The sequence below is a fragment of the Gymnoscopelus braueri genome (genome assembly GCF_963280865.1).
Source record: "Gymnoscopelus braueri genome assembly, chromosome: 11".
NCBI classification, from domain to species: domain Eukaryota; kingdom Metazoa; phylum Chordata; class Actinopteri; order Myctophiformes; family Myctophidae; genus Gymnoscopelus; species Gymnoscopelus braueri.
In genome coordinates, this window is record NC_137613.1 from 11,649,862 (window position 1) to 11,662,634 (window position 12,773).

Sequence of the window (12,773 nt, forward strand, 5' to 3'; positions counted from 1 at the left end):
AACTAGACGGCAGCCGTCATAGAATCAAAATGACCCCGCGCTGGGAGTGGTGGTGGCGTTTGTGGTAGAGTGAGCATGGGTTTGTATGAAGAGAGATAGCGCATTTGCGGTAGAGTGAGCATGGGTTTATATAAAGAGAGAGAGCACATTTGCGGTAGAGTGAGCATGGGGTTGTATAAAGAGAGATAGCGCATTTGCGGTAGAGTGAGCATGGGTTTATATAAAGAGAGAGAGCACATTTGCGGTAGAGTGAGCATGGGGTTGTATAAAGAGAGAGAGGCATTTGCGGTAGAGTGAGCATGGGTTTGTATAAAGAAAGAGCGCATTTCACACACAGATCATTCATAGGGGAAAAAACTAAACGAGTCATTAGAGTCATCTTGTCTCAAGTCGAGTCGAGTCGGGAGTCATTGGCTAGCAAGTCCGAGTCGAGTCTCAAGTCTCGTTGGTCTTTTACCTTCCAAGTCCGAGTCGAGTCGCAAGTCTTTACCTTCAAAGTCCGAGTCGAGTCGCAAGTCGTCAAATATGCGACTCGAGTCAGACTCGAGTCGAGTCACTATGACTCGAGTCCAATTGTCTGCGAATTTGGGACCCCAAAATAAGCGAGCCCTCGCTAGAGCCCCGTGCGCGGCTAGCGGGTCGGGCGCCCGTAGGGCGCCCGGACCTCTATTGTATAATTCAAAAAGTTAAACGCATACAGTGAAATATTTGAAACTTGTTTTTGCTCACACCTCTTGACAATACAACCTATTTTTGACACTGTGGGCAGGTGCCAAATCCTGATGGAAAAGGACACCAGCATCTCCATAAAGCGTGTCAACATACGGAAGCACAAAGTCCTCTAAAATCTCCTGATAGATGCTGTGTTGACTCTAGACTTAATATGATAAAACACAGTGGACCAACACCAGCAGATGACATGACACCCAAAATCATCACTGACTGTGAAAACTTCACACTGGAGTCAACACAGCATCTACCAGGAGATTTTAGGCAGGACTTTGCATCTGCCCACTGTGTCAACACTACTAGTAACTGGTGTACTGACCATGGTATTACTGTGCTTAACTGACCAGACAACTGACCTGACCTGAACCCCACAGAGAATAGATGTTGTATTGTCAAGAGGAAGGTGTGAGACACTAGACTCAACAATACAAATGAGCTTAAGGCTGCTATCAAAGCAAACCTGGGCTTCCATAACACCTCAACAGAACCACAGGCTGATCACCTCGGTCTGTCCCTCTTTTCCTCTGCACACACGTCATGCGAAGTCCGGCCATTCAGATTTCAACCGCTAGGGGTCTGGCAGTGCTCCGAGGAGCACCTTTTCTAGTTTTTTTGAGAAGGATCTGTAAAACCTTATGTGTTTGTTGGTTAAAGTATTAACTAATACATGACATATTAGCGTGAGTGTGGTGTGATAGAGAGACATGAGCAAAGTGAAAGCAATGGCGTGTGTTGTTGTTGTTGTGGGGAGATTTCAATAGCGGCTGCGTGGTGTTGCTTTCGGTTTCGCTCGGCGGTGGTCGTGGCGGTGCTCACGCTAAAGGGAACAAAATGGTGTACCCGTAATGTTGTCCGGCTCGCGGTGTTTCGGTTGCGCTCGACGGTGAACCCCACAGAGAATAGATGTTGTATTGTCAAGAGGAAGGTGTGAGACACTAGACTCAACAATACAAATGAGCTTAAGGCTGCTATCAAAGCAAACCTGGGCTTCCATAACACCTCAACAGAACCACAGGCTGATCACCTCCATGCCACGCCTCACTGATGAAATAATTTCTTCATAAGTAGCCCAGACTTAGTATTGAGTGCATAAATTTACATATTTTTCAGATGGTCCACATTTCTGTATTATGTATCCTTTTTTTATGCGCAATGAATCTAGAATATATGAAAGTTTCACGTTTTGAATTATATTACGGAAAAAACAAACCTTTCCACAATATAATTGTTGCCAGACCCAGAGGGTCGGCCTACATGAGGCTTTGTCGGTCTGTCCCTCTTTTCCTCTGTCTGTCCCTCTTTTCCTCTGTCTGTCCCTCTTTTCCTCTGTCTGTCCCTCTTTTCCTCTGCACACACGTCATGCGAAGTCCGGCCATTCATATTTCAACCGCTAGGGGTCTGGCAGTGCTCCGAGGAGCACCTTTTCTAGTTTTTTTTAGAAGGATCTGTAAAACCTTATTTGTTTGTTGGTTAAAGTATTAACTAAATATACATACATATTTTAGTCTATTTGTGACTTTGTGTCAGAGTGAATCCACCGTTACGGGACACATGAGGGAAAAACTGCACATTCACTGTACTATCCAACATGGACACAGTCCAAGTCTACTCACATGCAGTTCTCCAGAACTGAATCTGTCACCATGCTGAAGCTCAGGTCCAACTCTCTTAGGGAGGGATGAGAGTTTACAGCTGAAGCCAGAACTTCACAGCATCTCTCTGACAACCAGCAGTGAGCCAGTCTGAATGAAGAATGAAACACCAGATGATAAAAATAAAAATAATAAATAAAACACGTTACAATATACATTATTCCTGGATTGAGAACCTGGACCTGGCCGTGATGGACTGTCAGGGTTTTGGACTAGTGACCCAAGAGGTGGAAAGGAAAAAAAGAAAGAAAGAAAGAAAACATACAAAAATACAACAAGAATACAACAAAACAAGAAAGAAAATAAAGACAGATTCTTAAGATAAAGTTCAGCTCACTTGTCCCACTATAGTTAAGGCATTTGTAGATTTTAATACAAGGCTGTTACTACTGTACCATCAAACACTCATTGCAAGATCATCTGCAAATTGCTACAAATGAACAAGGCTATCCTAATGTCTCTCACAAATGTAATTTTAAATGTTGAGGATGTTCCTGCTCTCTGTGTCTCATAGGTCTTTGTCAGGTCTTGCTTGAGTTATTTGATCCTTTTTAAACTTTAGACCAAATAATAAACTATACGAATGAGAAGTTCATCAACCCCAAATGTTTTCTCCGTCACAATATGGTGAGTATAGATGGGTTTCCGCGCGACGTCATCACAGAGCAGAGTGTGCAATCTGCGCATGCGGGAGGTAGAACGACCCGGAAGTGCCATTCACTCTATTGTTATTTTCGGGATTTAGATAGGCATAATGCTGCTATTATAGGCATAATAGGCATAATGCTGCTATTATATACAGACAGATACAACTTCCGACAAATCATTTTTATTGAGTAAAGAAGATATTACAAACTGCATCATTTAATCTACTTTCATTAAACCCGGTGAAGACCATTTATTTTATCAATGTACAATTGCCAGAGCTGCTGCGGGTAATAGCGCCCTCTACAGGCTCTTCCCTCCACTGCGCGCGCATCATCCTCTCATGTTTACAAACGGGAAACCCATCTATTAGGAATTCAGATCTACAGAGTTCAGAAAGATGTTTCATAGGAAGGAGAAAAATACCACATGCTTATAGGGAGGAAATCCAGATCACCTTTGTACCTGCACAACTTTTTAAGGGTGGTCATCTAGTGAAATCCCTATTCTTGAAATGGACACCTGCACCCATTAATATCTATATAAATAATCAAAACTAGAGGATGATCTGACAAATGATCTCCAACAACGATGTTTTGTAATTTTGTATCTCAGCATGGCAGGACATGGAGGTAGGCTTGGGTTCCCATGATATCAATCTTATTAATACATTCTCACCACAGCATTCATATTATATTCACATAATACAGTACATAATAAAACAGAATTGATCAAAATAAATAGGGTGAATTAATCTTACTTTAGAATTTCACCCACTTTTACTTGTAAATGTGATATGACAATAAAGTTTGATTCTGATTCTGGATGAGTCCAATCGTCGAATGTTCTTATTAGGCGATTATTTTTTGGACGATATGTGTCATTTTATTTTGCAAAATAAATGTATCCTAATGGTCTGCCTCCTCGAGAATTAAACTATTCAAATATAGCTAAATTAAATGCAAATCGCAATACAAAGCGTGCACAAAATGCTAATCAATTTGGGCCATTCTAATAATGATTGATGATGATGATGATGATGATGATGATGATGATGATGAAGGCACGCTCTTGTTGCGCTTATTATCGACGAGTCTAGGCTACAAAACTCGCCCCTCCCCGGTAGGTAGGTAGGTAGGTAGGTAGGTAGGTAGGTAGGTAGGTAGGCTACTGAATGGAGCGGAGGAGAGCATTGCTTTCCTAGTTTTCTGTTTATCAGCTACTGTACGTTTGATGATATCTGTATATATTTTTTTATATAAAAACTAAATTGAAACTACAGCTCTAGTTTCTGCACATCCTCGCTGTGTATTTGCAAGCTTGATGACACAGGAACACATGTCCCCCCGGTCTCACAAGATCCAGCACTTGATTCTGAACTTTTATTGTCAAGTCTGGATATTAAAACTTGTGTCAGCTTATGTTTATATCACCTGTCAATCAATGTGATTTGAAATGTGAGTTCACTCACGACCCAACGCACGTTACGAGTCCCTTTAGTTACAGGGGAGGGGGGCGGGGCGGGTGATTTATCCCACAGCAGCAAGAGTTATAATTTGTCAGAATATAAAAAGTGAACCTGGATGGTGTGTTTCACCACATCGTTGTTGTAAACTGAGGTAGGTTTCTCTGCTTCAACTTCACTTCATCTCCTAGCCTGTGATCTTAGCTTAGTCCTAAAACAACAGTGGTGCAAAGTAACTAAGTACATTTACTCAAGTACTGTGTCAATACAGTACTCAAGTACTGTGTCAATACAGTACTCAAGTACTGTGTCCAGTGGTGGAAAAAGTACTCAAATTCTTTACTTAAGTAAAAGTACCAATACTGCAATATAAAAATACTCTGTTACAAGTAAGTCCAGTATTAAACATGCACTTGAGTAAAAGTTATGGTGGCATAAATGTATAGATTGCCAAGTATATATATTGTGTATTTGTTGGTTATCTCATTGAAGCAAGGTTTCACATAAATGGGCTAATTCCAACTCAGCTACAGCTGTCCATCTAACAGCTGAGCTGACTCTCTCATGCTACTCTTACTCTGTCAGCTATGTGTATATGTGTACCTCGCTCTTATCTTTAGTACATACCTTATATGACCATCTAGATTAGCAGCTCTGGTACAATGTGGACTATAAGAACTGTGTTAGATGGGTGCTCAAGAAGCTTGTGCCCCGAGGGGCTGCAGGAGCTTTTCATGATCTGTATGCTGATGCTCTGCTGAAATCTTCCTAATAAATGGTCTAAACTTCAACCAACTGGATATAATATTTTCCATAATAAAGTACAAAAGTATTGGCATCAAAATGTACTTAAAGTACCAAAAGTAAAAGTACTCAATATTTGAAAATAGCAGATCTACAAGTTCACAACGCGTCACAATGTGACGCGTTGTGAGCTTGTAGATCGGCTATTTTCAAATAGCCGATGTATAAAATAGGGTTAAAGTGGTTAATGAATGTCTCATTATATCATCATTTATATCTGAAAAGTAACTAGTAACTAAAATTTTCAAATAAATGTAGTGGAGTAGAAGTAAAGGTATTGGAAATTGGAAATACTCAAGTAAAGTACTTAAGTAAATGTACTTAGTTGCTTTCCACCACTGACTGTGTCAACACGTTGCGATGTGACGCGTTGTGAGCTTGTAGATCTGCTATTTTCAAAACATTTTAATACATTGTATACATACCATGTGAAACATTCTGCATGATGAGTACATTTTACTTTTGGTACTTTAAATACATTTTGATACCAATACTTTTGTACTTTTACTCAAGTAATTTTTTTATTCCGGACTTTTACTTGTAACAGAGTATTTCTACATTGCAGTATTGAACTTTGTGTACTTTTTCCACCACTGTAAAAGAATATCCTATGGAAGTGATACGTTTTACTATTCTTTGTTGTCTAAACACGTTTTGGTCAGTGAGAGAGTGAGACAGGTGCATGTCAGTGAGAGAGTGAGACAGGTGCATGTCAGTGAGAAAGTGAGACAGGTGCATGGCAGTGAGAGAGTGAGACAGGTGCATGTCAGTGAGAGAGTGAGACAGGTGCATGGCAGTGAGAGAGTGAGACAGGTGCATGGCAGTGAGAGAGTGAGACAGGTGCATGGCAGTGAGAGAGTGAGACAGGTGCATGTCAGTGAGAGAGTGAGACAGGTGCATGTCAGTGAGAGTGTGAGACAGGTGCATGTCAGTGAGAGAGTGAGACAGGTGCATGGCAGTGAGAGAGTGAGACAGGTGCATAGCAGTGAGAGAGTGAGACAGGTGCATGTACGTGAGAGAGTGAGACAGGTGCATATCAGTGAGAGAGTGAGACAGGTGCATGGCAGCAGAAATATATGTCGTCTCATCTTGGTTTGTTCATTGACAGCGTTCGTTCAGTCACGTTACTATAGTAACCAGACACTGCACACGTTACAGCCCAACGTGTACTCCGTCGTACGACGGGGTCGTGCAGCGAAAATAGTAGATCTACGACGCATTGTGAGCTTGTATATCTGTCCAGCCAGCGCATTCCCAGTGGGTGCTCGCAGTCTCCTGTGGGTGCCCGAGCCCTAGCTGATCGGCCCCTGCTTAATTTGCTTGTTAAAAGCATCATTTTATTAAGACATGACAGCAATATGGGAAAAAACATATATCGATGGCCAAAATGCAAAACCTCCTAAGTGCAAATTTCATGATTTTCGGATTTCACTGTGGATGAGGACTATAGGCTATGCTGCACATGCTCAGTCTGTCTGCAAGACAATCCCACCCCTCATTTTGTCAGAAAAAGTCATGTGACTAAAACCTCCTATCAGCTTCAGTCCCAATAAGTGGGAAATGTTTGAAGTGCAAAACCTCTTATCTGCACCAGAAGTGGTTGAGCAGCAGACAGAGCTGAAACTTGGGACTTCAATGGTAAGTAGCCCGTCTAAATGTCTTTCAAATTGTAGTAATCAATTGTTTTCAACATAAAAAGTGTCTTCCACCCTTACTAGTAAAGTATTTGTTAGAAACTCTGTCAAGTTAATCGTGCATGCCTTGTTGATTACTAATGATAAGCAGCAGGTGGTGAAACTTTTATCACACCAAGAGGGTGAGTTGATCAAAAATGTTAATGGTAATACTTGTAACAGTACTGTAGAATGTCTTGATCTCAAAATGAGCATAATTGAGTGCCGTAAGTAAGCGTTATATTACAAAAAATGTCTGTTTGTAAGCCAGCTATTTCTAGGTAAAAACCTCCTATCTGCATGTATGTAGATAGGGTGTAGATAGGAGGTTTTGCCAAACACCTCCTATCTGCATGTATGTAGATAGGAGGTTTTGGCATTGAAGATTTTGAGTATTATTGTGATCTCTTATTAATTGCAGATCAAAATCTCATGTGAAGTGTGAACACCATGGCAGCCAACAACCCTGAGTGGTCAGGCAAAAAGAGGCCTCCGTCCAGGGGAATGCTAATGATGCTTTTGGCTCTCAAGAAACGTAAGTAGTGCTATTGATGCATTGTTTGGAACAGTTCCAGTGATATAATATTATAATGGGAGTAAATATGGATATTTGAAACGGTTGAGGATAACCAATAGCCTAAAGGTTGTATTTTGAAGGGAAAAAAATTACACTGATGTTCAAAGACCTTATTTAGTCATCTGACATTTTGTTTTAAAATACAAAATGACCATCCATTTGGTCATGGATGATGTGGCTGACTTGGAAGGATTAGATAAAAAGAGACAAAACTGTGCCTGTTCCCCATGAGAGTTATGTTTCCATTCTTGTACCACCACTATTAACAGTAAAATGAATTATTACAGCACATCAGAACTCATAATGGGCACATCAGAGATAACAGTTTAAAAATATTAGACTGCTAATATTGCATTTCATTTACAGGGAAAACAAATGCAACTGTGGGGGACACTGGTATAGCCACTGCTCCAGCCAGACACCAAGTGACTGCAAGGGACACTGATACAGCCACTGCTTCAACCAGCCGCCCAGTGACTGCGGGGGACACTGGTACAGCTAAAATTAATAATTACAGCATAATCAGAGTTTTAACTCTGTGTCATGATGCACACATTAGAGATAATAATACTGAAAGTTTAAAAGATGATTTCACACATCATGATACTGATAAAATTGCATTTAATGTATGTTTTATTCATTTTATCATTCCCCAGTGACTGTGGGGGACACAGGTACAGCCACTACTCGAGCCAGACGCCCAGTGACTGCATGGGACACTGGTACAGCCACTGCTCCAGCCAGACACCAAGTGACTGCAGGGGACACTGGTACAGCTACTGCTCCAGCCAGACACCAAGTGACTGCAAGGGACACTGATACAGCCACTGCTCCAGCCAGACACCAAGTGACTGCAAGGGACACTGGTACAGCCACTGCTCCAGCCAGACACCAAGTGACTGCAAGGGACACTGGTACAGCCACTGCTCCAGCCAGACACCAAGTGACTGCAAGGGACACTGATACAGCCACTGTTCCAGCCAGACACCAAGTGACTGCAAGGGACACTGATACAGCCACTGCTCCAGCCAGACACCAAGTGACTGCAGGGGACAATGATACAGCCACTGCTCCAGCCAGACACCAAGTGACTGCAGGGGACAATGATACAGCCACTGCTCCAGCCAGACACCAAGTGACTGCAAGGGACACTGATACAGCCACTGCTCCAGCCAGACACAAAGTGACTGCAGGGGACACTGATACAGCCACTGCTCCAGCCAGACACCAAGTGACTGCAGGGGACACTGATACAGCCACTGCTTCAACCAGCCACCCAGTGACTGCGGGGGACACTGGTACAGCCTTCACAGAGGACATTTCTTTTGAGCCAATGATGTTCACATCCTTTGTCGGGTCTGAAATAGAAATATCTCCAGTACTGGAGGCAGAATGCAATGCTTACAGTGACTCCGACCTTAATTACAGCCCTGCAAAGGACTTGCAGGACTCGAGTAATAGTGAAGAAGAAAGTGGGCAAGAAGAAGAAAGAGATGACTCCGACCTTGACTCCGACCTTGATTACAACCCAACAAAAGATTTGCAGGAAGAGAGCTTGAGTAACAGTGGAGAAAGTGGTGAAGAGGAAGAACTGGCAGGGGTACCTGAAGATATTGTGGAGGAGGAAGCACACACAAAAAAGAAGAAAAAAGGTGTCAATCACAGAAAACTAAATTTGGAAAACAGACAGCAGGGAGAAGAGTACAAGGGGAAAAAGAAACTGGGGAGAACATCGATTGAGGTTACTAGAAGTCCACGCTCGATAGGTGACAGATGTCATCATGGCTGCGACGAGGGTCAAGTGAAAAACAAGGGAGGACAGCAATGCGAGGGCATTCTCGAAGAGCAAAGGCAAAAGATCTTCCAAGATTTTTGGAAAATGACCTGGGAGCAAAGGAGGGTTTACGTGTCATCACAGGTTGAAGCGTGCCCCACAAAACGCCAGACAACAAGTCGTCAATCACGGAAGAACAGAACGTACAAGTACAGATTGCAGGTCGATAATAAGCAGGTACACGTTTGCCAGGCAATGTTTCTGTCGACACTCAACATAGGGGCATGGAGTGTCCATGACTGGGCCATATCTGACACGGGAATGCACCAGGCACAACAGCCAACGCCAACAAGGAGCCGCAGTCAGCAGGATGGTTCTGCAGAAGAATTTCTGAATAGACTGCCGAAGGTTGAGAGTCACTATTGCCGGAGGGACTCTAAAAAAATGTATTTGGAGCCTGTGTTCAGCACATTTTCCTCACTGTACAGAGAATACAAGACATACTGTGGAGAACATGGTCGTGAAGCAGCCAGTGATTGCACCCTCAGAACGGTCTTCAAAAAAATGAACCTGAGCTTGTTTAAGCCTAAGAAAGACCAGTGTGACATCTGTGTTCAGTTTGAGGAGGGCAATATGGATAAGGAAGCCTATGAGAGGCATATCAAAGTGAAGGATATGGCACGTAAACAAAAGATACTGGATAAGGAACGCTATGCAGAAGACGAATCGACTGTGGTGTTAACAGTGGACCTTGAAGCAGTACTATTGACTCCAGTACTCAATGCTAGTGCACTCTATTACAAAACTAAGCTAGCCTGTCACAATTACACAATCTATGACCTTCATTCCCATGATGCCAAATGTTACTTTTGGCATGAAGGTGAAGGGGGGCTAGATGCCGACACATTTGCAACCTGTCTTCTGGATTACCTGAACAACAATGACAGGTGCAAAGCGGCATCCACCATAATTGTGTATTCAGATGGATGTACTTACCAGAACAGAAACAGAATTCTTGCCAATGCACTGCTTGACTTCTGCTGCAAAACCAAGAAAACGGTTTTTCAAAAAATCCTGGAAAAAGGTCATACACAAATGGAATGTGATAGCGTACACGCTGCCTGTGAAAGAGCACTCAGGGACAAAAAAATCTATGTCCCCAGCAACTACATAACTTACATGGAGGAAGCCTGTCAAAAGCAGCCCTACAAGGTTGAGTACCTGCAGCATGACTTCTTTCAAACATTCAATGATCTCACGTACTACTCCACTATCCGCCCTGGACACAAGGTTGGTGATCCAGTTGTCACTGACATCCGTCAGTTGATATACAGAGATGGGTCCATTGAGTACAAACTTGACTACAGTGAATCTGATTTTCTTCCCTTGCCAAAGAGGTGTAAAGAAAACACTGCCTCGGTCAGGAGGAAGTATGCCGAAAAACCCAAAATCAAAAAGGCAAAATATGATGACTTGCAAGCAATGAAGTCTGTTCTTCCTAAGGACTGCCACACGTTCTACGATGCCTTACCTCACCACACTGCTTAGGGTGGGGTGGGGTGTGGGGGTACGAGGTGTGGGCTGGTGGTTGGGAGGGTATGGGGTGGGGGGTATGAGTTAGGGGAGTTGGAAGGCATGGGGACTGGGGGGTAACTAATGGGTGGGGTGGGGTTTTGGGGTATGAGGATGTGGGAGTGGGATGGGGTTTGGAGTTATGGTGTGTGAAATGAAACATTCTGCATAATGAGTACTTTTACTTTTGGTTCTTTAGGCACATTTTGATGCCAATACTTTTGTTCTGTGAAATGAAACATTCTGAACAATGAGCACTTTTACTTTATGTTCTTTAAGTACATTTTGATGCCAATATTTTTGTTCTGTGAAATGAAACATTCTGCACAATGAGCACTTTTACTTTAGGTTCTTTAAGTACATTTTGATGCCAATACTTTTGTTCTGTTAAATGAAACATTCTGCGTAATGAGTACTCTTACTTTTGGTTCTTTAAGTACATTTTGATGCCAATAGGCTACTTTTGTTCTGTGAAATGAAACATTCTGCATAATGAGTACTTTTACTTTTAGTTAAGTACATTTTGATGCCAATACTTTTGTTATTTTAGCCTACTCAAGTACATTCAAGCCTACTCAAGTGGGGGTTGGGGGGTATGGGGTGGGGGGGGGGCATGAGGGTTTTGGTGGGTGGGGTTTGGGGGTACAGGTTTTTGGGGCTTGTGATGTGCCGGTTGGGAGGCAGGGTTATGGGAGTGGGGGTAATGGGTGGGGTGTGATTTGGGGGTGTGAGGGTATGGGGTGTGATGGGGTTTGGAGTTATGTGGTGTGGGAGGTGTGGGGTGGCGGTTGGGGGGTATGGGGGTTGTGGGAGTGGGGGGTATTTCAGGTGATGGAGTTGGAGTAGAGGGTATTGGGGGGATTGTGTTGAGGGGCGCCTGGGCCAGTTGGGCCGGTTCATGTTTTTGAATACAATAAAGAATCATTAAATTTAACTGTTTGTAGCTGTGAATTTATGTTTTTGCTTCTACAGAGTATTTACAGGCAGTACTATTTGTCAATTGAATTATGCAATCACTGAACATGGTAATGCAAAAGCTCCTATCTGCAGAATTATCCAGGAAAAGTGGGGAAAAACCTCCTATCTGCATTTGCAATATGAAATCAGTGTAATTAACATATAATAATGTAATATAGTCCAGACATCCAGAAACGGTGTATTATGTGATGGGTTTCATAAAAAAATAGCATTGTGCAAAGAAAATACAACATTTTGTAGTTTTCTTTTTCATTTTCCCAACAATGAACATTTTTCAGATAGGAGGTTTTGCATTTTGGCCATCGATATATCTCAATTAAACAATAACCAAATATCATTTTGTATGCGATTAGTAGGGACAGCCCCGTTTAGTAGGTTAACAGAAATTCTGCACAGAGTCACACCCCTAATCAAAATAAATCTGGTAAATGTATCTTACCTTAGAATTTCCAGTCTACAGTGCTGACTCTTCAGTCCAGCTAAGAGCAGCTCCAGTATGTTTGAGTCCAGGATGTTTTCGCTGAGGTCCAATTCTCTCAAATGGGAAGGATTAGAGCTGAGAGCTGAAGCCACAACTTCAACCTCTGTCTGTCTGAGGTTACAGCCAACAAGTCTGTAAATACAGATTAAATAAGAGACTATCAAAACAAAGTATACCTAGTTCACTGTCATGGAAGTTAACTAAGATATCTCCTACTGTATCTAGTTATACAGACATAAACAGTTTATGTATGATCAGAAAACAGGGAAGAAAACAACAGATGGAAGTTAATAATATGTAAGTAATTTGAGTAACCAAGCTCACTGTTTAAAAAGCCATCCTCTGTACACCCCTTCACTAATGGTATGGTCCATTTCTCATATGGTATGGTCTGTTTTCATGGTAGAATAATTCATAAAGAGG

General features: G+C 42.3%; 1 protein-coding gene across 5 annotated transcripts in view; it reads right to left on the reverse strand.

The window, feature by feature from the left end:
* Positions 1-12,773, reverse strand: part of LOC308096051 (protein NLRC3-like) — a 37,306-nt gene that overhangs the window by 8,246 nt on the left and 16,287 nt on the right. For all 5 annotated transcript variants that reach the window (XM_080443325.1, XM_080443327.1, XM_080443326.1 and 2 more), the window contains 2 exons: positions 12,309-12,482; positions 2,343-2,471 (listed from right to left, as the gene is read on the reverse strand). In XM_080443325.1, the coding sequence (XP_080299451.1) occupies positions 2,343-2,471; positions 12,309-12,482 (303 nt within the window). The remainder of the gene's footprint in view (positions 1-2,342; positions 2,472-12,308; positions 12,483-12,773) is intronic.